The 25,736-nt window shown below is 43.0% G+C and overlaps 1 protein-coding gene across 13 annotated transcripts in view; it reads left to right on the top strand.

Moving 5' to 3' along the window:
* MACROD2 (mono-ADP ribosylhydrolase 2) overlaps positions 1 to 25,736 on the top strand; it is a 1,003,459-nt gene that overhangs the window by 895,375 nt on the left and 82,348 nt on the right. For all 13 annotated transcript variants that reach the window (XM_068940428.1, XM_068940419.1, XM_068940427.1 and 10 more), the window contains one exon: positions 14,053 to 14,134. In XM_068940428.1, the coding sequence (XP_068796529.1) occupies positions 14,053 to 14,134 (82 nt within the window). The remainder of the gene's footprint in view (positions 1 to 14,052; positions 14,135 to 25,736) is intronic.

The following is a 25,736-nucleotide window of genomic DNA, read 5'->3' as shown; positions in this document are numbered from 1 at the left end:
CCTCCTCCTCTCCCATCAGAATAAAAGCCTGTGGTATTACGTAAGACGATGGCTTATTGTTACTGAATGATGTATATATATACCCGGAGTCCTGAACGTGCCGTAGGGGTTCGTAACGCTAAGAATTACTGAAGATGAGCGACTGGCAGCGGAGAGCCTGTGCTGTTGCAAACCGATGGAGCCGCGCTGCAGTTGCACTGCTTTACCCCAGCCAAGACCTCCGTTCACAGGAGCCAGCTCTCCTCTGCCCTCCCTCCGTTTCCCCCTTTTCCAGCCCACTCAAATGAGATAAAGGTGTCACTTAGTGGGCGCAAAGGCCTGAGAGCTCGCGATGGAGCCAGGCAAAACGGGAGCAGGAGCAGAGGGGCCGTCAAACATGCTGGGATCGAGCGTATGAGCTTGCTGTGTTTACCTTATGGATAAGATATGCAGTGTAGCTGCCCCAAAGTGGTTCATAAACTTACATTACAAACACTGTGAAATGTTTCATCTGTTCAGAGTCAGTCAGTTCAAATAGCCTTTCTTTCTTTTCTTTCTTTTTTTTTTTTTTAAAAAAACGTCTCTAAATTAGTTTCTCTACTTCAAGTGTTTTGCCTAACAGTTCAGTGTTGACCGTATCGGATATTTCCCGTTCTTGTTTTTCTTTCTCCATTAATTAAAAGCTAAAAAAATGATGCTGAATAAATATACTTATCAGCTATTAAGGGTACAGTAGGGTAGTTAATAAGAGAGGAGTGTAGTATATTATAGACAAAAGTTTTCTTTGCTTCAAAATTCTTTAAATCTGGGCATCCGGACAGATTTGTGGAAAAATACTCTTGGCTAGGTTAATCCCAGGCAGACTCATTTATATTATGGATAGACATGTGTTTAAACAAATACAAGGCACGCATAAAATATCTTCTGAGTGGAGCGATGTAACGGCGAAGGCACGTATCCCCGCCGGGTCAGCCGGGAAGCCGAGGCCCCTGGAAACGCGGGGCCCGCGCCGCTGCCGGCGGTGCTCAGGCCGGCTCTAACCCATCGCCGTTCTCGATAACTAGCCGCAACAGGAGAACGGTAAAGTTTTGTCCGTTTCTGCTTGTTTCAGAGTTAGATTTTCCTGCTGCATGTGATCACGGAGCAGCAATTTTGTGCGAGGTGGACGTAGCCGTTCAAGGCTGATGCAGCAGACGTGCTCGGAGGTGCAAACCGTGGCCTTGTGAAAGCTGCCTTTGCGCGCTCTCGCGTGGTGAGGAAAGCCCGTGCTTGCGGCCGTGGCTTCAGCCAGGAAGGATGAGGGAAAAAACCCCGACAGGGTGATCAGAGGGGAGGAAATCACTGCGTGGGAATAGATGAGGACGATGCTGTCTAGTTGCTACATAATGCTTTTCAGCAGTGGGTCACAAAATAATTTCTGGAGGAGAAAGAGCCACCGTTCAGGAAGGAGAAGGGGAATCGCAGTCGGGTGTTATATCCGTTAAGCCCATTGCATCTTACGGATATGCAAGAGAAGTGGTTAAGCCCGCACTAACATTAGTGAGCGACTGTTCTCTTATGTATTGGATGAATGAGAAAGAGACGATTACATTTTCACTTTCTGGCTATTCAGAGCTAATTACAAAGCTGTGCAGGCACCTATTAGGCATATATGTGATATATTTTGTGAAGAAACCAGTAATGAGCACATTAAAGAAAATTTCCAGCTGAAACCCAAGCAGGACCATTTACAGACGCTTTAGTTGATAGAAGTGCCAAATCTTAGGTTAGGTTTCGGCTGTGGGCCAAAAATACTTTCCACAAGAGGTGATTATTATGTATGATTCATACAGGGAGTCCACATGAGTAAAAATAATACTACTTAGCTCTTAGTGTTCAGAGTGCTTTTACATTTTCAAAGCGCTGTGCAAACATTAGTTAATTAATGGCATAAAGTAAGTTACGTTTTTGTGCCTTTAGCCCTGACATTTTGACAATAAATGGTTTTGGAAACTTTGTATGCATCAGTGCATTTCAGTAGCTCATGTAAATTGTGCTAATGTTCTCAATTGTATTTGAGCAACATCTTAGTAATTTAGATGCCTTTTATCTTATGATGAGCAGATAGAGGGAAGGTTATCTGTAGATAGCAACATACCGTAATTAAGGTATTTTCTTGTCCTTTCTAATAAAATACAAATCTGTGTTTATTCGTCTCCATGGCTTGTGTGTTGTGGTTTGCAGCAGAAATAAAAACATTGGTAAAAATCTGAAACCACTAAGAGCCATCATTAGCATTCCAGCTGCAGAAACAGAACGCGGTCTAGAAGATGGATTTTGTGGAACTGGGATACCTAAGGTTAGACAGCAAGACGTGGTAAAATGCTAGAACATCTGCTGGCTATTTTCAGAAAGCTGTCATTCCATTACCATCTATTAAAATTAATTTAAAACTGATCCCTTAGAGATGGATCTCTTTTTCCCCGCCTGATCCTTGTGAAAAATGTTGGCATACAGTTGACATTTATATCCTAGCAGATTTTTTTTTTAAACGAAGTATATTAAAGTTGCAATATCCTCTGTGGAAGACATTCATCAAGCTGGCTTAATAACCTTTCACATGAGGACGTTTTGGCTGAATCACAGACGACGCTCATAGGCCAAAACCATAACCGCATCCACTCTCAAGCATAGATCTTCCCTACCCATCCCAGACACTCACAGGTGCAAATATCTCACCACCAGACTCTGAAGTGCAGCCATTCCCTGACTTGACCTGGTCCCCTGCTCTGCTTCTTCAGGAATAAGTATCATGCATAAAATTTTTTGTGTATTGCTGGTCACTGGTCCTCTGGATCTGCCTTCTGAGTAGCCAGAAACGCTGCAGAGGTTGCTTTCACGTCATGCAGGCTCCTGACGTCATTTCTATCAGGACACCAGGAGTCAACCATTGCAAAAACTCATGAAAATAGCTCGTCACTGTGCAGTTGTTCTTATTTAACACAGATACACATTATTTTGTCTTACCTGCCTTACCAGTGTTTCAGGCGAGAACAGGGCGTAATTGTGACTATAAGAAGTCACTTTGTACAGGATGAATAAAAAACTTTTATGTAGGGAGGAGATAAATAGATGTTTTAAAAGTTTATATTTACTTTACGTGGCGTCTACCGGATGTATTAAATAAATGATCCTGAGTTGATCTCCTTTCTGGAAGACATGCTGGAGTGAATATGCTGGGAGCAGTAGTGTTATTTCTAATAGTACTGGAAATTATTCTTAATAGCTTCCTCTTCTGCCAGGTTCTGTCTTTTTCTGATGGCAAAAAAGATTACGTCTAGCATTAGAATGAGAGAGACACAGTATTTGAGAAAATCAGCTTTTGTCCTTTAAATATGGTCTTTAATAGCTTGCATTAATGAATTGTACTTGATCTGTAAATGAGAGATAACTTAATTGTAAAACATTTTCTTCAAGGAGAGCAATAAGGTAATATTTACAAGAATGAGATTCAGTCCAGGTTTCACTGCTGTTTCAAGTTGTGCGATGTGGCATATGTTCTTGGGGAAGCAATTTTTTTAGAAGGGCTGTTTTTTTTATCTACAACAAACCATTTGAATGAGAGTGTTGCAAGCTGTGTCTGCGTGTGTGCGTGTGTATGCCTTTCGTTTATGACCTGAGTAGCGGGTATGTTACCCCTTCATCTTGCTTCTGCAAAAGGAGTTTTAATTGCTGTAATAGGGAGTAATTATTAGCTTTTCATACCAGTGTTGTCTCTCCATATGTTCTTCAAATGAAGGATAGAGAGTATACAGAGGTGTTGGGGAGGAGGATCTGAAATAAACTGTAGAAGATTGCAGCAGTAGTGCTGTTAATATAGCTTAAGTAAATGCCCTCTAGCTCTAAAAGTGGCAGTTTTTATGATACTTGTTGAATTTTTGAATACCTAGCTATAGTCAAACAAACTCGATGTCCAAAATGCTGTTCCTGTCTTCCCACCAGGGTAGGAGAAGCTTAGTTGCACCGATCCAAAACCCATTTGAAGTCAGTGGTCTTTGGATCAGGACTAACATGAATGTTAATGTAGGATGAAGGTGAGAATGATTGAAGAAGCAACGGCAAATGAAGGAAGTGCTCTGGGCGAGCTTCCTTGAGGGCGTGCTCCCTGTTGCATTAGGTTTAAGGAGCTTCCACACCAAACTGTGTTTTTAAATACCTTTTTGAAGCTGAAAGCTTTGAGGGTCTAGGTGTGTGCAGTGTTTGGTATGTGGGCATCATCCGGCCCCTTTCAGTAGAAATACTTGAGCATGATGAATTTTATTCCAGCTTTGTAACAGCAAGCCAGAATTTTTCCTCTGTCACTAGTTTAGAAAGTAATGTGAAATGCAAAAGTGAGCGCACTCAGTACATGTAAACTACCTCTCCCCCCCACCTTCCCCCACTCCAAACACACACAGGCCCTTGCGCCCCTTTGGGCAAGGTAAAACCTTTGCTTGAACTCAGGGAAAAAAACGTTGGTGAGTTTTTCACGGCCACAGATTTACTCCTGCCTGTAACAACTTATGCAAAAAGCGATTCGAGCCATCATTTGCTGTTCTAGGAGCTGTTTCTCCTTCTCTTTTCCTGCAGCTCAAGCATTATTGTACATGCTCAGGAGCCCGCTCAGGGCTTCTCAGCAGCGTAGCCCTTGTGACGTCTCTTCTGCGGTAATGCCTGGAAGTAGGCATCACTGCAAACCCTGTGGCAGAGGCAGAGCAGCCGGGAGCTTTTCCAGGGCATGGGCCCCTGTTGTCCAGGCCCCCCGGTGGGGCTGCAGCCTCAGCCAGCTCTGCCTGGAGCACCCATACCTAAATTACTTTTATCCATCTGAAGGGTTGGAGGTACCATTCATGGTCGCCTGCTTTCCACCCTGCATGGTGCAAATCAGAAGCTTTTAAAATCAAATGTGGGACCATTTGCGATTTCGGGATCTTACAAGCAGCCACAAAGATGATGGCGTGGAGGAGATTGTGCTTCTGTCTGTTTTCAAGCATATCTTTCTTTTTCTTGCGTTGTTGACTCTGAGCAAGTAGTGCTGACTCTCCTGCTGGCCAGTAGCAATCATACTGCTGCGTAGTACTCAGCACTATGACAACACTAGTAAAATATCAAGAAAGAAGAATTTCCTGAAGTGAAACCTTAACCTTGTGAGGTCCAGCAATGAGTTTTTCATGACAGTGGAACATTGGCACCTGCTGGGAATTAGATCCTACCGCAGGTTGAATGCCCAGACAGGCTTAGGCTCACGCAATTACTGGGAACTTTGGAGTATGTAAGTCCAGATTGTACTAAAAAGATACTGAAAAATCTACTTTGCAAGACAAAAACATGGTGCAAAAAGTTAGCCCATTGGATTACAGTGTGCTGCTTGATTGTATGCCGCAATGCTCTCTTACTCAGTGGAGATCCACAATGAGGGTATAATGATAACTTGATGTAAGCTGATGATTTATCTCCTCAAAAATGCATGGTTGTTGTAAAACTGTCTATCAGATATTTGCAGAGTACTATCCTTCACAAGCCCTTATTTAAGGCGGTTATATTTGCATGAATACCCTTTCTTCACATTTGCCATTTGTCACTGAGATAGCAAATTACATTCATCAGAATCCATTCATTCCCCCAGTTTTGCTGAATACAGGATTATCTTGGGCTGTGTCAGCTGCCCTATGACTGGTTACTGTGAAAAATGGAGGTCGCCTTCAGATATCCCAAACATGTATCTTCAAAGGACAGTAGGTATTAAGCTAGGCAAGATTAATGGGCTTTTTGTCATCATGTTTGTGTGGCATAAAACTGAATTCTGCAGATTGATGGGTATCTTGGTAGAAACAAATGCATTTTTAAACTACTCTTTTGCCCCTTTCCTAACACGTTTTAGTGACCATCAGAAAAATATACTGAGATATTGCCTTAAGTCCTAGGCTGATTTTACAGGTTATTTTCACCTTTAGGAAACAGAAAAGCTTTTAACTGTTCGACCACAGAGCCAACATGCAGGGCTATTAACTATCACTCGTTTATAATCTATCTGTGTTTGCATTAGCAGTACAAAACTATAATGTCTTTTGCAATAACAGCACCGTAGCAAGTTTAGTGCTGCAAATTGTTTTGTGCTTGGACATTATGGAGTGGTAGAACTGATTATAAGAGAAACCTCAATTTTTTTTTTCTTGTTCTTGTTTGCTTTTTAGCGGGGGAGAGGTGGTGGTCAAGGCATGTGATGCATGGGTTTGTTTTTAATCCTTTTTTTTTGTTTGTCATGTAATCATAAAGTATATAAGTAACTAGGAGAAGTACAATTTTGTTGCTGGTAATTTGTACATTCCTCAGAAATTATTGTCATAATTTTCTATTTTAAATCCAGATTGCTTCTTTAGGACAGCCACTCTACTTGGCTAGTGGATGCTTTCCTCGCGCAAAAAAAGTAGCAGCTCAGCACAACGAGTGGCCAGCTCCAAAAGGGAAAGCTCCGCCTGTCCTTGACTAATTCACTACACTGAAAAGGTGCTAAAGACATGGCACGGTTTCTCTCAAGCAGAATAAGAAACCTTTAAAAACAACCAAGGTATTGGGGAAAAAGATTTGTCAGTAGTGATTCACACAATAAATGGGTACGTGCCTGAGGAAAGCTGGTGATGTGTGGCGAAGCCTGTGACCTTTGCTTGTGACCATTGATGGGATTTTTTTTTTTTTTGGTAGCAGTTTCGCAGGAAAGAGAACAGGAAAAAAATCCCGGGGTTCTAGTCGAGTTCTGTTACTCCTCTTCTTTGTGAGCTTGGGCACATCACATTTCCATGCTGAGGTCTATCAGAAGTATAACAAGGACATAATGCTTACCTGTGTTTGAGGTCCAGGGGTAGAAGTACTTCTCTACCAGAAAGTGTATGTGTCAGTAACGTGGAGATACGCTTATGCCATAGTGATAACTGTAATGGTGTATTTGGTGCCCCTCTGGTAATGGGAATAATTTGTCCTCTTCTGTCAAATATGACCAGAGCAGCACTGTAGCAACAGGAGCAGTAGACATGGAGAGCTGTTCTGACCATGTTTCACATTTCTCTTGGGATTCGCTGCTAAGTGTGTTGTTACTGCATTTTGTTTTAGAGGCAGGGATTGTTGCAAAGCCTATATAACAGTCTACTGTGATGTTGTTTATATTTAGTGTTTGAAACTCGTAACAAATTTCAGGTGTTTTTTTTTTAATTGCCCTTGGACTTTTAATTGTTTTTCACTTCAAGCAAAGTAAAACTCATGAAGTAGGTTATTAAAGCACTAATAATAACATTTCTGTTTCTGTTTTTTAATTTAAGTAAGACCACCGTAGAAAACATTCCACTCTAGTTGTCATAAGCATAAATCATTTTAGAATTCATTTTCCTATTTTTTTCTTCAATGACTGCCTAAGTAATAAGATGGTTCAAGTAAGAGTTGCTTCCTCACAGTTAGTCCTCAACGGGTAGTTGCCCTTGATGTGAAATCGTAATACTCTATTAATACCATTACTTGCAGGAGGTTTGCAGTAATGCAGATTTTTACTCAAGTTTTTGCTTTGCATTCGAAGAATCTCAAAACTCAAATCAATTAAAATCAAAGAGCTTTACCCTTTGAGGATAGATCTTCCTCCCTCCTCTGGGAGGACTGAAGAGTGATCTAGAGAGTACCTGTTCACCTGAAGCTCGGCTCATTTGGATGGCTGCAACGTGAGCGTGTTTCAGCTCAGGCCTGCAGTTTTATTTGAAGCTGGGCCAGGTGTAAAGATCTTAAGGCTAGGTGAATTGCTTTATGAAAACCATCGCACAGTTCATTGATTGTCAAATTCACCATATCACCAGTCTGATACCTCTGCCCTGCTTAAATCTTGTTATGAGGATGGAAATGGTGCCTAAGCTGTGTATTTGCCATAAATACTTGACCGAAGCTCTTTTCAAGAGTAATTCTGCAATTATAGACCATGAGGTCATACTGAAAGGAGCAGTCAGCTAGACTGTATATTTTAATGGTTTCTGTGAAATTAGTAATAATATCAGGAGGCTGAATTTTAATTTACAGTGCTATGAAATGAGCAGTTCTTTTATATGGCCTGAAGCGTTCTCCTTTGCACAGTGTCTGAAGAATTATTGGTCTTGCCTGGGGTTCATTTCCAAGCAGGACGTGGGAGGCAGTCCTCTTTGCACTTTCTTTCTGGTCGGACGACAGCAGCCGGCTGCGCGGCCAGACGTGGGCAACCTTCGCCAGAGGTAGAGCCCTCGGGGAGGTGGAGCACAGCTGCTGGGAGGGGTAGGGGCGATGTCTGTGTTACTTTGCAAACCTGATGTTTCCATCTGGTAGTTGGTTGCAATAGGATCAAGTCGGGCAGCGGGTAGGCTGAAAGGGAGACGATAAGTGTCAAGAGTGACGCTTAGCAGCACTTTCAAGGGACAGAAATGGACCTCTGTCCCTATGAAGTGTAGCACTGCACATAGTGGATTCAGTGTGTCTGTCAGCTTGGTGCCCAAGCAGAAAACCAAAAACAAAGAGGTGGAAAAGGGAGTCCCTGCACACTAGTGAGGGATGCGTGGGCTTCACGAGACCAAACTGAACCTCTGCGCCAGAAATGGAGGGAATTTTACTCGGTGTACAGAGTTCAGGTGGGACACCTGAAGCCTGTTTCTGTGATGCATTAAAAACTTTTTTCTCCTATTGTTTCCCATGACTGAGATTTTGATTCCATGAGAGTGTGTTTTAAAAAACTGATTTCTGTGACTTTGTGCCCGCTGGTCAGTACCGGGGTAGACTTGCCTGGCAATGAAACCCAGCAGGGCAGCCCAAGCCATCCTGGGCCGAGCAGAGGGGAAGCCTGGGATTTCAAACCAGTCCAGCTGCCCTTGCTTGCAGGTGCTGTACTCAAGGAGGAGACTTGAGGGGTACAGATAGTTCTGACCTGTGAATGTTAAGGATATATTTGAGAAAGTATCTGAAGATTTAGGGTAATGAAATTTGCATATCAGAAGAACTTTAATTCTTGAGGAGGCAAATGGTATTTCTAGACATTGCCAAGCATAGGCGCTGATGCAAGCATGCTGAAGTCGATGAAAAGCCTCCATTTGGCTCCACTGAGCTTTGAATTAAGTCCACAGACTATTTGATAAACTAAAAATGTTACAGCAAGCCTTTGGTATTAACTACTGCCTGATGACAATAGATTCTGATGGGATTAGATGAGTACATTCTATAAAAAAGATTTGCTACAAGTAGAAAGAACAAAATGCTTTTTTGATTTTCTTTGTTGTTTGTTACTATTAATTTGATGTGGGATTGGGAAGCATTTCTACAAATTACAGTTGTTTCCCTATTGTGTATTTTTTGACAAGATTTAACTTATGATGAAACTTGTTGCCGCGTATAGTAAAAAGCAGTCACTGCCTCTGGGGTAGAAAAGGGTCACCACCTCCATTGTATATCCAGTATCAGTCTCTTGGAACTGGAGAGAGGCATGAAATACTTGAAAGTGCAGAAATGCAATTGCTTTTGTTTTCATTATGAATTGGGTTTTTTTTTTTCAGAACACAAAGTGGCAGTGACATCGAAACACTTATTAGATAAAATTGTCTAGAACGTCTTTTGATCAGTTTTCTGTTTAAAGTATGTGTGTGATATATATAGCTTGGAACTGGTGTATACCTAAACTATACATATAACTACATTTGGCGTGTTCTGTCAATTGTGCTTGGCAATACCTCTTTGTAGCGATACGTAAGTATACAGCCAGATCTTCCTATCTCTATGTAAACACATAGGGAAGCTAGGTCAGAGGAATCAGATGACCTGCCAGAGGCCACAGCAGAAGAACTGAGGGGAAAAAAGGAGTCATTTTCTATTCCAGTATGTATTGAAGCGCAGCCACAGAGCATAGGCTGCTGCTTCCGTAGGTGGCCGCGGTGCAGACATGCATGCACATGGTCGGTGGGCTCCCAGCCCTCCCTGCCCTGCAGGGTCTTTCGGGGAATTTGCCACATCCGTTCAGTTCATTGGGCAGGCAATGTTGGTTTTCTTTCCAAAGAATCCATAAGAAGGGGGGTGAAGTTGCCAGGAAGCATCAGCAGACCCCTGCTTTGGCTGTGGCGAGACTTGTGGTTATTCCTTCCAGCGGTGAGCGTCTGGATTCGTGGTCCGTTTGCCTTGCGCGGGCAGATCTGGCTCTGGCTGATAGCGGTGGTCATGTGTTGTGGAGCGCAGCTGTCGCAGCAAGGCCCAGCTCTGACACGTGCTTTGCGAGATGCCCTTGGCAGCTCCATCGCTGTGCCCACGCTGCTCTGCAAGTGCAAGCTCAGAGCGCCTGGCTGCCCCTGCGCCCCACGGAGGGGCCTGGCTGCCTGCAGCTGCCAGTCCAGCCCTACCTGCCCAACTGCGAAGCCACTGAGTCTGCACAGGCTCCTGCTTTCTGGTCTCTCCTTAGTCCATACCTGCAAAATCATTTTGCGCCTGCCCCGCAAGTCTTGAGATGGGGAGGCTTTGCAATCACAGCACCTCTCTTCCAGACCGTTGCTGGTGTACAAGTGAATCCAAGGTGCATTAAATAGTCAGCAAACCTGAAACTCGTTAGATGCAAAATGCTCTCACGTTCACTGGAGTAAAGAAAATTAAGTAAATAACACACACAGGAGAAGACATTTTTGTTAGCTTCTTGCATTAAGAACTAAGAACGCTGCTGCTATACCCAGTAGAGGGGTTTGAGGGGTTTTCAGTTCCTGAGACTTCACTGCGTCCTTCTAAAATGCTGGTGTTAATGACTGACTCAGGGTCGATTCCACAGCAAAATAACCTGAGCCCTCTGAGCCATGCAAAGCCCCAGAAGTTTACCAGTGCCAATCAGGTGCAGCTAACCAAATCACAGGGAAGGCTTCCCCCTCAAGATTAAGTGGAGTCCGGCAAGCAGCATAGGCCCCAAGGAAAAAAAGAATCGATGTGCTTACAGCCTTGAGCTGTGAAGCTGCCTACTAAGTGAACAGCTCATGCAGCGTTAAGTCCCTTCTTTCTGTGTTGCAGCAGTCCTAATTTTGGGGTTCTTTGATCCACCTATTCATAGCTGTGAAGCGAGCAGAATTTAATCAGGCTCTGAAAGGGGATGGTTGATTCCAATACTGGCCTCCAAAAAAGAGCTGTCAATCAAGGATGAGCTTTAATCCCTTCAACTTGCAGCTCCTTTAAACTTCTTCTGCAGTTGAGTGGTCTTTGGTCAGCTGTGGAAGAGCCAGGCACCTACAAAAGGCACTGGGGGCCCTTGGGCATGCATGGAGGAGTCCCTTGGGGTTACTCCCCTTCCCTCTGTGAACAGGCAGCACGAAATGTCTAATCAAGTTGGCGTTTCCTACCCACATGAGAGGAGAGATTTCCTCTTTGATAAGGAGCAGCTTTCATAAGTGCAGATCCCAAAAGGCCCGCTGAGCTTTTGTGAGCAAGCAGGCAAGTGAATTTTGGATTCATTTGGATTAAGCCTTTCCTTATTGTAGTTGGAATGGGAACGGTGTGGACAAGGGTTACTTTCCATACCTAATTTCAAGTTATTTAACTGCTGATGTCAGATAAAATAGTGAATGACTGGCAGAATGATAGGATATGGTTTAATTTCAGATTTACTATCTGCCAACACATGCCATTCAATCAGACAAACACAGGATTTGAACTGTCATCACAATATCTTATGCATACTTAAAAGTAGAGCACTGTTTCACACACCAAGAAGAAATTGAACAGGTTTATATATAGAATATATACAGTCAGGATGCTAGAAACATTTGGAATAGTCTGCCATTTCTAGGGAGATTCCCTATCTTTAAATGAAGGAATTCTGTTAGGAGCGGTAAGGATTCTCAGGATTGCAGAAGTTTTATCATTGTTAGCTGCACAGAATAAATAAAAATAAAGAGAACACCCTGTAAAGTTGAAATGCCTACAATGAGGAAAATGCCCATAGCGTTTACAGCAGAGAATGTAAGACCCCTCTAGAGGGTAAGACAACTCAGAATGTGTCTGCGTTTCGATATAACTCCTTCTGTGGTTCATAAGTTTATGCCCTTGCTGTTTTGTCTGCGCTAGTTCACATAGTGTGCCTATCACCCTAAGGCTTGAATATCTGCTCCGCTTAGGAGGCTGAGATAGAAGATGACAATCTAGAATAGCACGAGCACTATTCTAAACCAGCTTTTACAGTAAATATAACCTAAGCATTCACAGTCTAAAGCTTCCATTCTGCAAGCATGCCACTTTACCTAGGTGGAAACCCTCATATAAGTGAAATGTGGCTGTCTAAATTCTTGCCAGGCTGGTGCTTTATGTTATAAATATGTGGGTGCACAAAGGAGTACGCCTTTTTGGCCCACATACTTAACCAGTATTTGGGGTCATAGCAGATTATTTCCCTTGCGAAGAGGAATTGATGGCACAGTGGAACTTTTTTTTTAGGTCTAGCCTGGTTTGTTTGTGACGGATGCGCAGAACGGCTTGTTTCCCTCAACGTGACACAAACAACTGCAGCAGGCAGTTTTCTTGCTCAGAAACGTGCTGCTTTGCTTCCGCAGCAAGCGCCGTTCCCGCAGAGCTCTGCCCTTCTGCTGCTTCTCGGTTCTGCTCACAAGCCTCTTCCTTCCTTAACACCCTCGTGACCCATACCTGCACTCTTAGATTTCCTGCCTTTTTGCTTTTTCAGATTGTGTAGTTGGCTTTGACTCAAGAGATGTCCTTGTTAGCAACCGTTAGCGTTATCCAGGATAACTGATTATTTTGCATGCTCTCGTTCCTTTTGCTGTTCCATAGGGCTGCTCCAAAACGAGCCCTAAAAGGCTGACTTGAGCTCTCCAGCCTGATTGTAACTCTGAAGCTAAGACTTGTACATTGCTTCGAAGAACAACTCTAGCAGAAGGGCAGTGTTTTCTAGTGAACACACAGGAAAGAAGGGTTTTTTTTTGAGAACGTTCCTCCTGCAGATCTCCTTGTTGTGGGGGAGGCTACTGCTCTTTGTAGTAAATGCAAAGGCATTCTTCAGCTCTGCTACAACACAGCAGCGTATTGCCTATGGAGACCTGAGTATGGCATAATGCCAGCCAAGATGCTGAATTTGCTATTGCTTGGGCTTCATCCCTTTCTGGTTAAGCTCTCGTGCGCGTTGGAGAAAAACTTGATTGTCATGTTGCGGATGCCTCTGCCGTGGGAGGGTCTGCTCCGCAGCTCCCTGCTGAAACTGCGTTTTGGCTGCAGAAGCATTTTGTGCTGGCCTATGCAAATAGACAAAACAAAGAAATCGCAAGGCTAGAGAGAAGTATGGTGGCTGTTTTTCAGTCTTAAAGGCAGCTTTGGAATTCTGTTTCTTTGTGTTTTGTTTGGTTTTTTGGCTCTTTTAGAAAAGCCTTTCACATACAATGACGTCCCAAGCAATTTATTTGAAATCGTTGGTGGGTGGCGCATACATTATGGGTTGTGGTTTCATTGATATGCTCAGCCTCACTGAGTGGATGGCATATTAAATGTTTTATTTACCCTGTGTGCTACCTGTCATCTAATCAGCTTTTGTTTTTGCTGTGTTTCTGGTTGTATTATAGCAAGAGTAAGTGGTTTCATGTAAATTAAAACCGCATGAAACCTTTTAAAGCCATTTTGAAATACTAAACGGTTTTGCAAATAGGTTTGTCGGACAAGGATTGGAAAAAGAGCTCTTTGCCTACCCATTTACACTTTTGTATGCTTATTAGAAGCCCCCCCATGTGACTCTCTCGTCAAACATCACATCCAGGTACTCATCTAGAATGCCAAGAGTTGTTTACACTGTGCTCAAGAGTGGTTTGCATAAACAGGAGGCAGTTAACAAAGAATACGGTTGTGAGCTGTGATTGCAAATGCTGTTTTGTAAATTACAACCCAGATACACAATAAAGTCAAAAAATGGCTTCCCATGATGTTTTCCTACTTGCTTGGAGTGTGCAACAGTGTTGGGTTTAAAATTTGCTTGCTATTATTAAAAATTATTGCTAATGTTTATTGTTGTGATCGTTTCACTGTGAATAATTTTGTTTCTTACAGGTGGATCGTATCATCTTCTGCGTCTTTTTGGAGGTTGACTACAAAATTTTCAAGAAGAAAATGAGCGAGTTTTTCCCTGTAGGTAGGTATAGTAATCAAGTGCCATCCGCCTTTAATAAATTGTGTGGCAGAAAGACATCAGTTGGCATCCTTTTTTCTTTCCACGCCTAAGCCAAATATTAAAACGTGAACTTTCTCTAAAGATCACCTGACCCTGGAAAAACACATGCATTTAAAATATGCGAACCGATAAAACTACTAATGATCCTCTTTACAAAATCAAGGCCTACTTTTGTACGCTGAGTAGAGCTAGCGTGCTCAGTCTCTGTTGCACCTCTGTCTGTTGCATCTGCCTCCTTAAGCCTGGTGTGTGGCACTGTTTCTCTATTGACTATGGGAAGAAAATGATTTGCGCTAATGTGTGTAGCTCCTAGTCTCTACAGCTTCTCCATGCACTCTGTGCATTCTTTTCTCCTTCATTAATGATGCTGGTAGGATTTCTTTGGGTCTGAAAAGATACCGCAGGGGTTAGAACCCAACTGTGTCTGAATGAGAACTTTAAACTTGAGCTGTCCCTGTACAAGCATGAATCAGAGGAAAGACGGCTCTCGCCGGAGCACTTGGGAAATGTTACCCGTTCATCTTCTGTTTTGCACAGGAGGTTACTTCTTGGAATGTAAGAAAACCTGGTAGATAGTAAATTTGTTCACCCCCCACTCCATACCTGAGATTTATTTTTATTGCATTTATCATTAGAAATGTGTATGTTCATTTTTTCTTGTTTATGAACCCTCACCCTCTCCTCCTGTTTTATGTTGCATTCTGTGACATCAGTGGTACTTTCTGTGATAGGATTTGGATTTTAGTGTTTTCTTTTGTCACCCATTTCTAAAATCCCAGTCACCTGAGTACTCCCCACACCGTCTGTCTCTCTGGTAGAAAGGGCTATGGAGTGAGTAGGAAGCAGACCTTTGATGTGTTGTGAGAGTCTCAGGTAATTCTGCGGGACCATGTTGTCACAGTGGCCACAGTGTATTTTCCTTCATCTTGCCTGTCACTACAGATATTGTGGTGTTTCTGTCTCGTCTCACTAGAACAAAGCTTTTTGTAGACAACTTTATAATCTCCAGTTTGCAACGCTCAGCAACTGAAACGTTCAAGACCCGTTGAATAATTGGAATGCGTCCAACCACTTCATGATATTTTGGTCTGGAGCACACTGAACATGCATTTCAAAGGCTGCATTCGTGTCTCATCCATTCATTGCATCACTTTTTGGCAAGGCACCACAGCACATAGGACAAAGTGGTGGTACTCGGCGTTCTGTTGCTGACTCTGCCCCTGCCCTTCAGGTTAAGGGAGAGTAATCTGCTATGTCAGTTTGTCAACAAATTAGAGTTTTAATACTCATACTCATTGTCAAGGATTTTGAAATCACAGATGAAAGCTTGGTATTGTTATTCTAAGCGTAAAGCCCACTTGGGTTTGAATCCTGAAAGACTAAAAGGTGCTTTGGAACTGAAGCATGGCAAGCCCAAAGGGGAAAAGAGAGGAAGAGGGGAAATCTTTCTCTTTTTTGGCTTGTCAAAACCTGGCATTGTTGAAGTGCTGTCTACAAGGCACCTGTGTGGCTGGTTATCATGGTGTATAAAGGCTTTTAGTTGCAATATGCTACATCGTATACATGATGAGTTGTACCACAGTTTTAAAAGTATGTTTATTCTCATCTGTGGGAAGTTTTTACAGATTTTTTGCATGAAGTAAAACTAGCCATTTGTTACATGACCATAGAGAGCTGGTGGTAGTCGGCACCCTCTGAAGTGCAGCAGTGTTCAGCAGTTTGCAGGTGTGTGACTATGCGAGAAGCTGATCCAATATTTATGCAGGGAGCTTTCCAGACAGAGTGAGATTTTTTAATTCTCAGCATCCACAGTTAGATATAGATTTCTAAAAGATCTTAGGCCCATTTTCATAGGGTGCCAGCTGTGATTTTCTCATGACTAATGATTCTGAACACCAGTTTTGATATACCTTAATGCCGCTGGTTTCCAGAAGGACCTGAGCACCCACTGGCTGCAGAGCTGGAGCTTCAAAATGAGCCAGTTCAGCATCTAAAATTTTATCCCCAAGTCAGTGAAAAAATTGCTATGGTTAGGTCAGTAGCCAGTGATTTGGGAGACCTGATTTTAAAGTCTTGTGCCACTACAGACATTTGCGTGGCCTGCGATGAGTTGCTTAGTTCTTTAACCTGTGAGGAGAGAAGGGGAGATGGGAAAGACAGATATGTACTCCCCAAATGTTTCTCTGTTAATGTCCCTGGAGAAGGAATCAGAATTCAGGTCTCTCTCTCCTGGAGGAGCACCCTGACTATTATTCCACTACTATGTTAGTACTTTTGGCCTTCTGAATTAGCTTTCTTTGGCCTCCTGAATTGGCACTTTTCTGCAGAGTACCATCACTTCAACAGAAAGGGCCGAGGTTGGCCCCACACTAAATTGCCTTGGCCCGATGGCTCAAACGCGAGCTCCTGGCAGCATGAATTTGAACATCTGCAGATGAATAAAGACCTCCATTATCCCGGAAGTGCCCTCACCTGGGACCTTAATGGGGATCCCTGCATGACTCTCGTGTCTGCCGTTTGTTCGTTCCTCCTGCTGTTTTGTGAATTGCCATCTGCATTTATCTCCTATGTAACAGACTCTGACTAGTTCTCTGCAGGCTCTCCTACTATAAGGATGTTTCATATCTCTGCAAGACTGATTTCTTGCACAAAGGACTTGGTCAACGTGGTTCTCAGTCAAGGAATTAGCACCAGTCTCTGTCTCTGGCAATCACTTCCTGATATTTAGATTCTGGAAGGAGTTTCTAAAATTCTGCAGCCTTTTTTTTTTTGTTTTGTTAGTGAATCTATTCATGTAGTTAAATGAAAGTCTTTAAGGAGAGGTTTACTGTGAATTTGAATTGATAGGACGCTCACTGGACATTCACAGGAGAGAGTAACACTGGGATGTTTCTTTAAGCTTAGAGAAAAAACGCTGAGACATTTTTAAATATGCATCTCGCATTCAGAAGCATCATGAAATATATCTACTTTAACAGATGTGGACAAAAATGCTTAGAAACAAGAATATATTCATGCGGTTATATACATAAATAGTTATTACTTCAAACCTGGTGCATTAATAAATCCAAAAAGACATCCAAGTGCTTGAGCTAGTGGAGGGATAATGAAATGAAGCTAGAGTTACACCTCAGTGCATTAGAGTAAGTGGAATATAGATATAGGGAAATAGTTCCATTACTTGAACATATTATTAAACCTATTTTGCAAGTGGAATGCCAAAGAAATTAGCTGTGTAATAGTACTGATATTAAGACAACTGCCAAGAGCCTTGTCATTTGCAAACTTTAAATATATAGGGGAAGAGGCAGACTTCTAAAGTTATTTCATAGCGTAAGAGTGTAGCATAGTTGTTCGGTAACGGAGCAGTTGTCACAGTCTCAGCATTTCTGATTTAGCCTCAGTAATCCCTAGTCTGCACCGAACCTGAGCCAAAGCCATCGCACTCAGTGGGGGAACGCCACGTCAGTTTTGCCTCCGTCACAGAAACCGTCCTTGCGTGGTCCAGAAAGCACTGCCCTGGAGGGGAGAAATCTCTGTTGAACCCTTGGGGTTTTGCTGAGAAGTTCTTGTATGTCCTGATAGAAAAGAGCAAGGGAGGGAGACTCTGTTTCTGTAAAGCAGCCCGCTGCACTTACAAGGGTCACTCACATGTTGGGTGAGAAAAACAGTGTTTTTTTTTTTTACTTTTAAACAATTGCATCCTGTCTCCTACTGGAATGAAATGGCCCAGATATTCTCCCTTCAACTATATTGTGAAATTATTTCCCTGGTTAATCCAAAAGAATGTCTTGCTACATATCTTTCAGGCAAAGAAAATATCCTTACCTGTAATTCTGGCTCAGATGTGCAGCTCACATCGTTGAATTCATTGCTAGTAGTATTTTGAGTAAGCTTACTGGGAAAAGAGCCGATATTTGTATCTTCTTCTTTTTTTTCTTTTTGGAGAATTCATTGTTTCTTCTAATAGAATTCAGCATGGAGTCTAGATTCTAGGCAGTATTTTTATTGCTAAATATATATTTATAAGACCTATCAGGAAATGGCATAAAAACAGTCTTCCTTGAAAAGCTAGATTTAACATCTACTTTACAGTGATACTTACTTCTAGGATGCTATTTGTATGAGTAAAATTAAGCGCATTTGTAAACAGTTGCCAGCTGGAGGCAAAGATACCATGTTTTTTTCCTTTATACTTTGTATACCTAACTACTTAATATCTCGGATAGATAACCTTGCAGGAACCTTTGGGAAATGGCTTATTTTTCATGGTGACTGTTGTATATTATGAAAGGTTTATCTTCAATTGTAATGCTTGAAGTATTTCTAAATCTACCACCTGTTATCAGAGGATTGGAGCAGGGAATCATTTTTCTGAAAATGCTCTTTAGGCAAAAATAGTGTCATAAAGGTTGCATACCTTGAAGCTTCAGTATTCTAGGTTATATTACATTCTTACTGGTTTAAACAGTAACAAAATTACTTCACTAAAGCATCATTAAATTGTTAGAGAGAGGAGAGGTTTGTACTTTATTAGACCAATTGATAGATGGAAGATGCAAGCTTTTAGACTCAGTGTCCTTTCAGAGCTAAATGAAAGGATGCTGAGCCCAAAAGCTTTTTTTTTTTTTAGCCATATCAGTTGGTGTTAAGAAAAATGGAGAGAGAGAGTGCACGCGTGAGAGAGAAATTGCTTCTTCCTACAAAACTTTTTCTCTCCTCTATCTTCAGGTTATGACATTTAGTATATTTTCTGCTTTTATTCTGGTTGACAAAAACGTTTTCCTCCCTCTGGAAATCACATGGGTATCAGAACTGCTCTCTTACTATATTAATACTGCTATTGCTTCAGGAGGATGCACAACTTCCTACTTGTGCACAAATGTGCAAATGGATTACAATTGCGGAGGAAATTCAATGCTAAGAGACCTACTAGACTTGGAATCAAATTTGCAACTGTCTAACTGGCTGAATGAAGGGCTTTGTATTAAGAAGGCAGATCCCTGCACTAATACGTGAGTGAACTCCTAAGCAAAGACTGTAATTTCTGTACCGGTATTGAGAAGTATTACCCTCCCCATAGAACATGGCAGACTTCACTGGGACTAAAGCAGTCCTCAGTATGAGCAAAGGAATCATAATTTAGCCCTTAATAAGTAATCTTGTATCAAATGAGTAATTTGTTTGATAAATTTAGCCTCTTTATTTGCATTCGCAATGTTCCTGAGCAGATTCGTTGCGTTCATTTGTCACCTGAATGTATTCCACAAAATATTTTTCATGGGCATTATTTTACTATGTGGATAGATGCCAAATGGTTTACTGGAAGTGCCCAATATTCTTTATTTGAAATTTCAGCTGCGTAGCGATTTGTCTCGTAAGTCACATGGTGCTGGTTCTGGTTTCCTTACTAGGTCAGGCAGGCCTGCGAAGGCCACCAGGGCTTTGAATCTCCCAGAAACACATGGTAGGAAGTAAGACTGGGGGAATATGAAATCCCTTTTAGCCTTCTCCTGATTAAGTAGTGCTTTGCTGAAGGTTATGGTTGCAGCTACTTTTACTGTCTCAGGGCAGAGTTTTCACGTTGTCATATTCATTGTTGATAACCACCTATGTGTTTTCACAGGTTTAAACTAGAGGGCAGTCAGACTGTCAACTCCCTTTCTTCACTACTTTCTTGACAAAGCTTTTGAGGCAGGGTTGAGTGAGCCAAGCCCAGTCTTCAACAGATAATACAGAGTCTAAATTTGTGTCCAGATGCCTCCTGTGGATAAACAGAGGTGGCTGGGGCTGGGCAGGAGCAAGGGGCGGAGCTGGAGGGACTGATGGTAGTAGCAGTAGGTCACGGCATGGCAGCAGTCTTTGGTGTGAGCTCTAGGGAGAGGTCTAGGGAGATCTGGTGTGGCAGGATCTCCAGAAACTTGGACCTGTTTGCTGGAAGGAGGGAGAGAATGGTCACTGCTGTGAGCCCCACACATCTGGTGGAGATGTGATCCTTTCTTTCATTTTAGGAGACCCAAGTGACTCTCTTGCTTCTCTAGCTTGTAAAACTTTTGACTTGTCACTTGAATATCCTGCCTGGCTTTTGTGACTATGCAGCCACAAGTGTGTGACTGCATCCTGTTCCTTTCCAGGCTATATATTGAGCCATCGAGAGCATTCAGGGTAACAGTCTCTATTTATGCCTTCAGAACAATCCTGATGCAATCCCTGCTAGTTCTTTGAATACTTCCTCTGCCATCCTCCTTTGTCAGCCCTTCAGTAGGTAACTGCTCTCAGTCCCTTCTCTTCCTCCCTCATGTGCCGTGATGCTGCAGTGCTGGGGGCAATAGCGCTGGCCAGCTCTGACCTCCATGTCCATATTTTATTTTTCCCCCCAGTTTTGGAACCAGTTCCAGTTTTTCCGCCCCAGGGAATTTCTGCTTGTTCAGGCAGAGATGAGCGAGGTGGCTGGAAGGCAGTGGTGATTTTGGGGAAGCAGCATCAGCTGACTGATGGTGGTTTCCCATGGGTGGGAGATGCTGGCTGAGTGACAGACTCTAGAGGAGGCTTTAGAAACGCCCTCTCCATCCCTTAAAGCTGTCTGTACAGTGGAGAACATCATCCTCAGAGGACTTCTGCCAAACTCCTCACTGCAGGACTTTATTCAAAATGGGTAGGGAGATGCACAGTCCTGCTGTTTACTGTGACGGTTCCTTGTCCCTCAGGAGTGCAAGCTTCAAAGGAAACACTACCGACCTGGGGGATATAGAGAAACCTGGACACCAGAGTAGGACGCTGGCTTTGCTCTAGCTCTCTTTTATAGCACCTACAGATCCTGATAAAGTGCACTGCAACATAAATAGGATGCTGTAGAAATTGTTCTCAATCAATAAGCTATAATGTTTAAAATATCTGTGCATTTCAAAATGTCTCGGAAACAACTTACCTCATAAAATCTCAAGCTAACTGAAAGCTAAGGGCATTCATAAAACTGTGAACTGAAGTTTTTCCTATGTCTTTTTGTCTCTATCTGCCATGGTAGTGTTTGTGCCTGCCCGGCCACACACAGATATTCTTTCTTAGCTCCTTTGGCCAGTGTCTCAGTCTTGATGGTCTGCAGTGCAGGAGAAGGAACAAGAAGCAGCTCAAGAGCAGAGGCTTGGAGGCAAAGCATATAATTGATGGCTTAGATACTATTTTCATCATCCTAAGAGGTAGGCAGACGAAGAGAGGTCCCTAGCTCCTTCTAACATAGCAGTGGGTTTCCAGTAGCTAAGAAAAAGGTAATGGAGAGTTTCCTGCTTTCGTTTCAATCTTCATTAAGCGTCCTTTTATGATCCCTTCTGAACTGTTTTCTGACTGTCTCCTCTAGAGTTTGGCTGTGTGCTTGCCTCTGTTGGTTACCTCAGACTTCCTACTCAGATCTTCTGGTTGTACATGGTTTGACCCATACTTGTACTATTGTCTGCTCTGTCGTCTAGGAAGTCGTTTGCCTCCTCATTCTTGATACTAGCAATGGCGTTGTTTGTATCAGGGTATGGACAGATATTGGGCCGGTAGTCTGTTTCAGCGCTCTTGTCAGGAACTTTTGCCCCAGCTCTTTTGCTCTGCAGAGTGAAACACATGCCCCCTCTCCTTTGCTCCAGTAGCGTCCTGTGGACTTTTGCCTGGCCTCCTTTTGTTAGACTGACTACAGGGCTTGCATTCAAGTGTGGAGGTCGGTGCAGGGGGGGGGAAGATGGCTGATCACACACGGGTGTCAACTTGCTCCACATCCCCAAGCTCTCAGTACCTGGGGCACACCAGGGCAAGGGCTGGCGTGGACACAGAGAAGTGGCAGGCAGCCAGGGTGCCCATGAAGGCACGGAGGTCGTACAGACGCAGGACCCAGGCTGCTCCCTGGGCTATGTGGCAGGGAGAGCCCAAGGGAGACCATTCACAGTTACGAAGGTGAATCTGGAACAGTTATTTACTGTTTCTTGTAACAGAAGAAGCACAAGGTATCCCAGGAAATGATGAATCAGGATCAAAACAAATGAAAGGAAGTAGTTTTTCAGCCGACACATAGTTAGGGTGTAAGAATGCTTCCTATGAGGTGCTGTGGAGGCCCTACACCTTAAGGGTTAAGAGGAGGATTAGCTAGGCCAACAGAGGACTGGTCCAGCAGTGGCTATTAATCACCATAGTCTAAATGTAGCCCTGGGCTCTGGAGGAAGCTGGCAGGGGAAGGGAGATGTATTGCTATTCTGTTCTGTACCCGTCCCTGCGGTTTCACTCCTGCTGCCCTGTCAGAGGCAGGCTGCTGGGGTCAGATGCCTGGCCCCAGAAGGTGAGCAAGCACAAGTTTTTTTCTGCGTAATATCTTACGCGAATACATCTTTTAAAGGGATCTTTTCATCCTGCGGCGTTGAACAGTGCTGCATCCCGTGCAGAGCAGGCCAAATGCATTTCATGTCACGCTCAAAAATATTGTGTCCTCACTGGTCACTGAGGCAGAGTAACTTCACGTGCTCAAACGCTTCTAATTGCAAAGGCTGCAGTTAAATTCTTGCCTGTCTCATTCGATTACCTCTGCCTTGGGTTACTGATCAGATTTTGTTAGGAGCTGGTATTTAGAAATGTATTGCCACATGGAAAATATGCTATTTTGTGTGCGACTACTACACTAGCATACCTGACGGTGTGAAATCCGCTTTAGTGAATATTTGTGCAAATAAAGCTCTGTGATTTTTCACTGTTTGGGGGGATGGAGGAAGTAAAGATGTTTTGAAATAGGCTCTTTCTTAGAACTGATACGTATTTTCCCACTGAGTGCCTCATTCCTTTTGCATAAGGTGTAAGCGTCTGGGAGATAGAAATCCAGATCTGATCCTGGCTGTGAGCAACATTTCCTGGTTGGAACAATGTTGTCCAGTTCACTTGCAATTGGAATGGAAACTACTGCATAGCCTTTGTATGCAGCTGAGGCTCATAAGGGTATATGTATTTTACTGCAGATCAAGTGATATGATGCATGAAAGAAGCCATCTATGTTGTGACCAAAAAAAAAAAAAAAAAGTGTATAACTTCTTAGGAGTCTGGTACTAAGGATTTCTATTTGATAGGGCTTCAAAAGCTACAAACACATTTTACATTCAGTGAGACTCCAGTGTTGTGGGACTGGTGTAACTAAGCAACACAGGAAGAAAAACTGCACTGATGCTGCAGTAGGGCCAGGAGGTACGCTGTTTATCAGTGGAAATTTGTAATAATGAAAACAGACTAAGCAAAATTTGATTAAACTTGCTTAGCATCAGGTGGGGTTTTGTATAGTGCCTATTGCTCTGTATGCAGGATTACAGGATACAAACGCCCAGAACAAAACAAAAACAAAAAAAAAGAGAAAGAAAAAGAAAAAAAAGTTCTATTTCCTCTTCCAATTCCCATACCAAGCCAGAAGAATGTGTTTTTCTTGTTGAGAACCTTTTGTTTTACCTTCTTCTTTTTTTCCTTCTTCCTCTTATGAGCACTGAGCTTAGGGGAAAGCTTTAAAGAAAAGATGCTTTTTACAAGTTGACGTGAAAACAGTCAGGCCTGGGTTTAGCTGATCTCATCTGCCAGAGATTTCCAAATTTACTTTTCTTCAGAGAAAGCATTCTTTTTCAATTCTGTGCGTCAATCAGCTGCATTCAGTCAGTGAAGAACTGAGCTGGGGGGAAGAAAACAATCCAAAGAGCTCGTGAGCTCCTAGGGTATTGTCTTGATTAAGTCCTAGGGTGTTCTTGTGTATTTTACTATGCTACAAAAACATTGACTGTTTTAGATTGAAAAGGAGAGAGAGAGACGATATACTACTCTGAAGGTCCTGTTGGGTGGCAGCAGTGGCCTTATCCTATCAAAAAGAAATGATTTTCAGTTACTAAGGAACAAAAATAGACACAAGACTTATGATTAAGAAGTTTCCTAAGGATGTTCAGATGACCACACAGATAGGTGGGTGAAGCCTTGGGACAAAGTCTAAGAAGGACAGGTGTGGTAAAGAGAAATATCAGAGCGTGAGAGCCCAGCTAGTCTTTTCCACTAATGGCAACCTGATATTTTTGTGGTTTTAATGTATCTTGACGTTACTGTAGTAGACTGGTACCCTGGCCCATACTGTCACCCAGTCCAAGATTTGAAACTAGAAGCTTTATATTTGGCCAAGCAGAGACTGTTCCCAAAGGAAATCGATTTTCCTGAACGTCACAAGACTGCTGTGGCACACGTCCTCTGCTATTCTAGTGGAACCTGTACAGGCAGGTCATGAAGTCCCCACTAGGCCAACACTTAAGGGCAGGACCTTTTCCAACAGGACACCTATTTTTGTACTGCAAATAAGGGATGGCTGCAGCTGTCAGTGCTGAAAGGGTCTATGTTTCTTTCAACTTTTTAAAAAGGCATCAGCAGTATGATTACCAGCTTATCCCCTCCCCCTCCTGTGTGCCTCTGTCCATCTCGTTGCTCCTTTTGCCAGTGTGGGTGGGTACAGGCTGCAGAGGGAGCTCTGGGCATCAGGATTTTGGCCTGGTCCCGCTATGCTCACCCAACCCCTCCAGTAATTATGTTTGATAGACGGGGTGGCGCTTGCAAGAAGGAGCAGAGACTGAGCCACACGGGTGGGCTGGAAGTAAGGAAATGGCTAGAAATAAGGAAGCAGCTGGAGAGTGCTGAGGAAATGAATAAAAACTGAAGGATGAAACAAGGAAGCTGAGGAAAGACAGAGGAAGGCAGGAAGGAGGCAGAAAGATGGTGCTAGCGTGTTGTGCTGCTGGGGAGCACTGGGCGGCCGGGAGGTGGGCTGTGAATGCTGTGTAGAAAAAAGAGTAGCTTCCCACAGCTTGGAGGCGGCTCTTGTGTAAAAGCCCTTCAGCGCATGCACACTTGAAAATAAAAGAACTGTGTTTGCATGGTGTTGACTCTGCACGTGCTAACACGAAGAACAATACAAATAGAAGTATGAGCAACACAGAGGAGGCGGTTTAATGGCTTTGGGGATTAGTGGCGGTATTTAGAGCCTTTCACCTCTCTGTTCCTAACATAAATCTAACACGGACTGATGGTTATGGCCATCTGGCTTGTGTTTGCTGGAATGGAACAACTAATGAGACAGAGAAAGAACCTGACGAGCAAGGCAAAAGATAAAAACCCAAACAGGTACGTGACAGAAGAAGTCATCCTCTCCTGTCTCAGTAGGAGGAAGTACAGTGCAATCACTCTGTTTCACAGAGCTCGGCAGGTAACAAGTGAGAGGGAGATGGAACAGTAACAGACATCCCTTGATATATGTGTCTACCAGGGAGCCTGTGACTTAAACAAATGTGTATGCACTGAGCAACTTGCACCCAAATGTAAAGCTCTGTGATCTTTAGAGATGTAATTACCCCAGATAATACGAGACTTAGAGGGCAAGTTTCCACTGTAAATTATTTTACACTTGACTGGACAGCGTTCTCTCGTACATCACCCATCTAATACCTTAATTTTATATACTCTAGCCCAATTATTAGCTGGAAAATTTTACACTCTTAACTATATGATATGTTTGGAGTAGGTGGCTTCCTTG

The sequence above is a fragment of the Struthio camelus genome, chromosome 3, assembly GCF_040807025.1.
Source record: "Struthio camelus isolate bStrCam1 chromosome 3, bStrCam1.hap1, whole genome shotgun sequence".
NCBI lineage: Eukaryota > Metazoa > Chordata > Aves > Struthioniformes > Struthionidae > Struthio > Struthio camelus.
Note: the sequence above shows the minus strand (reverse complement) of the source record. Positions and strands in the feature narration are given on the sequence as shown.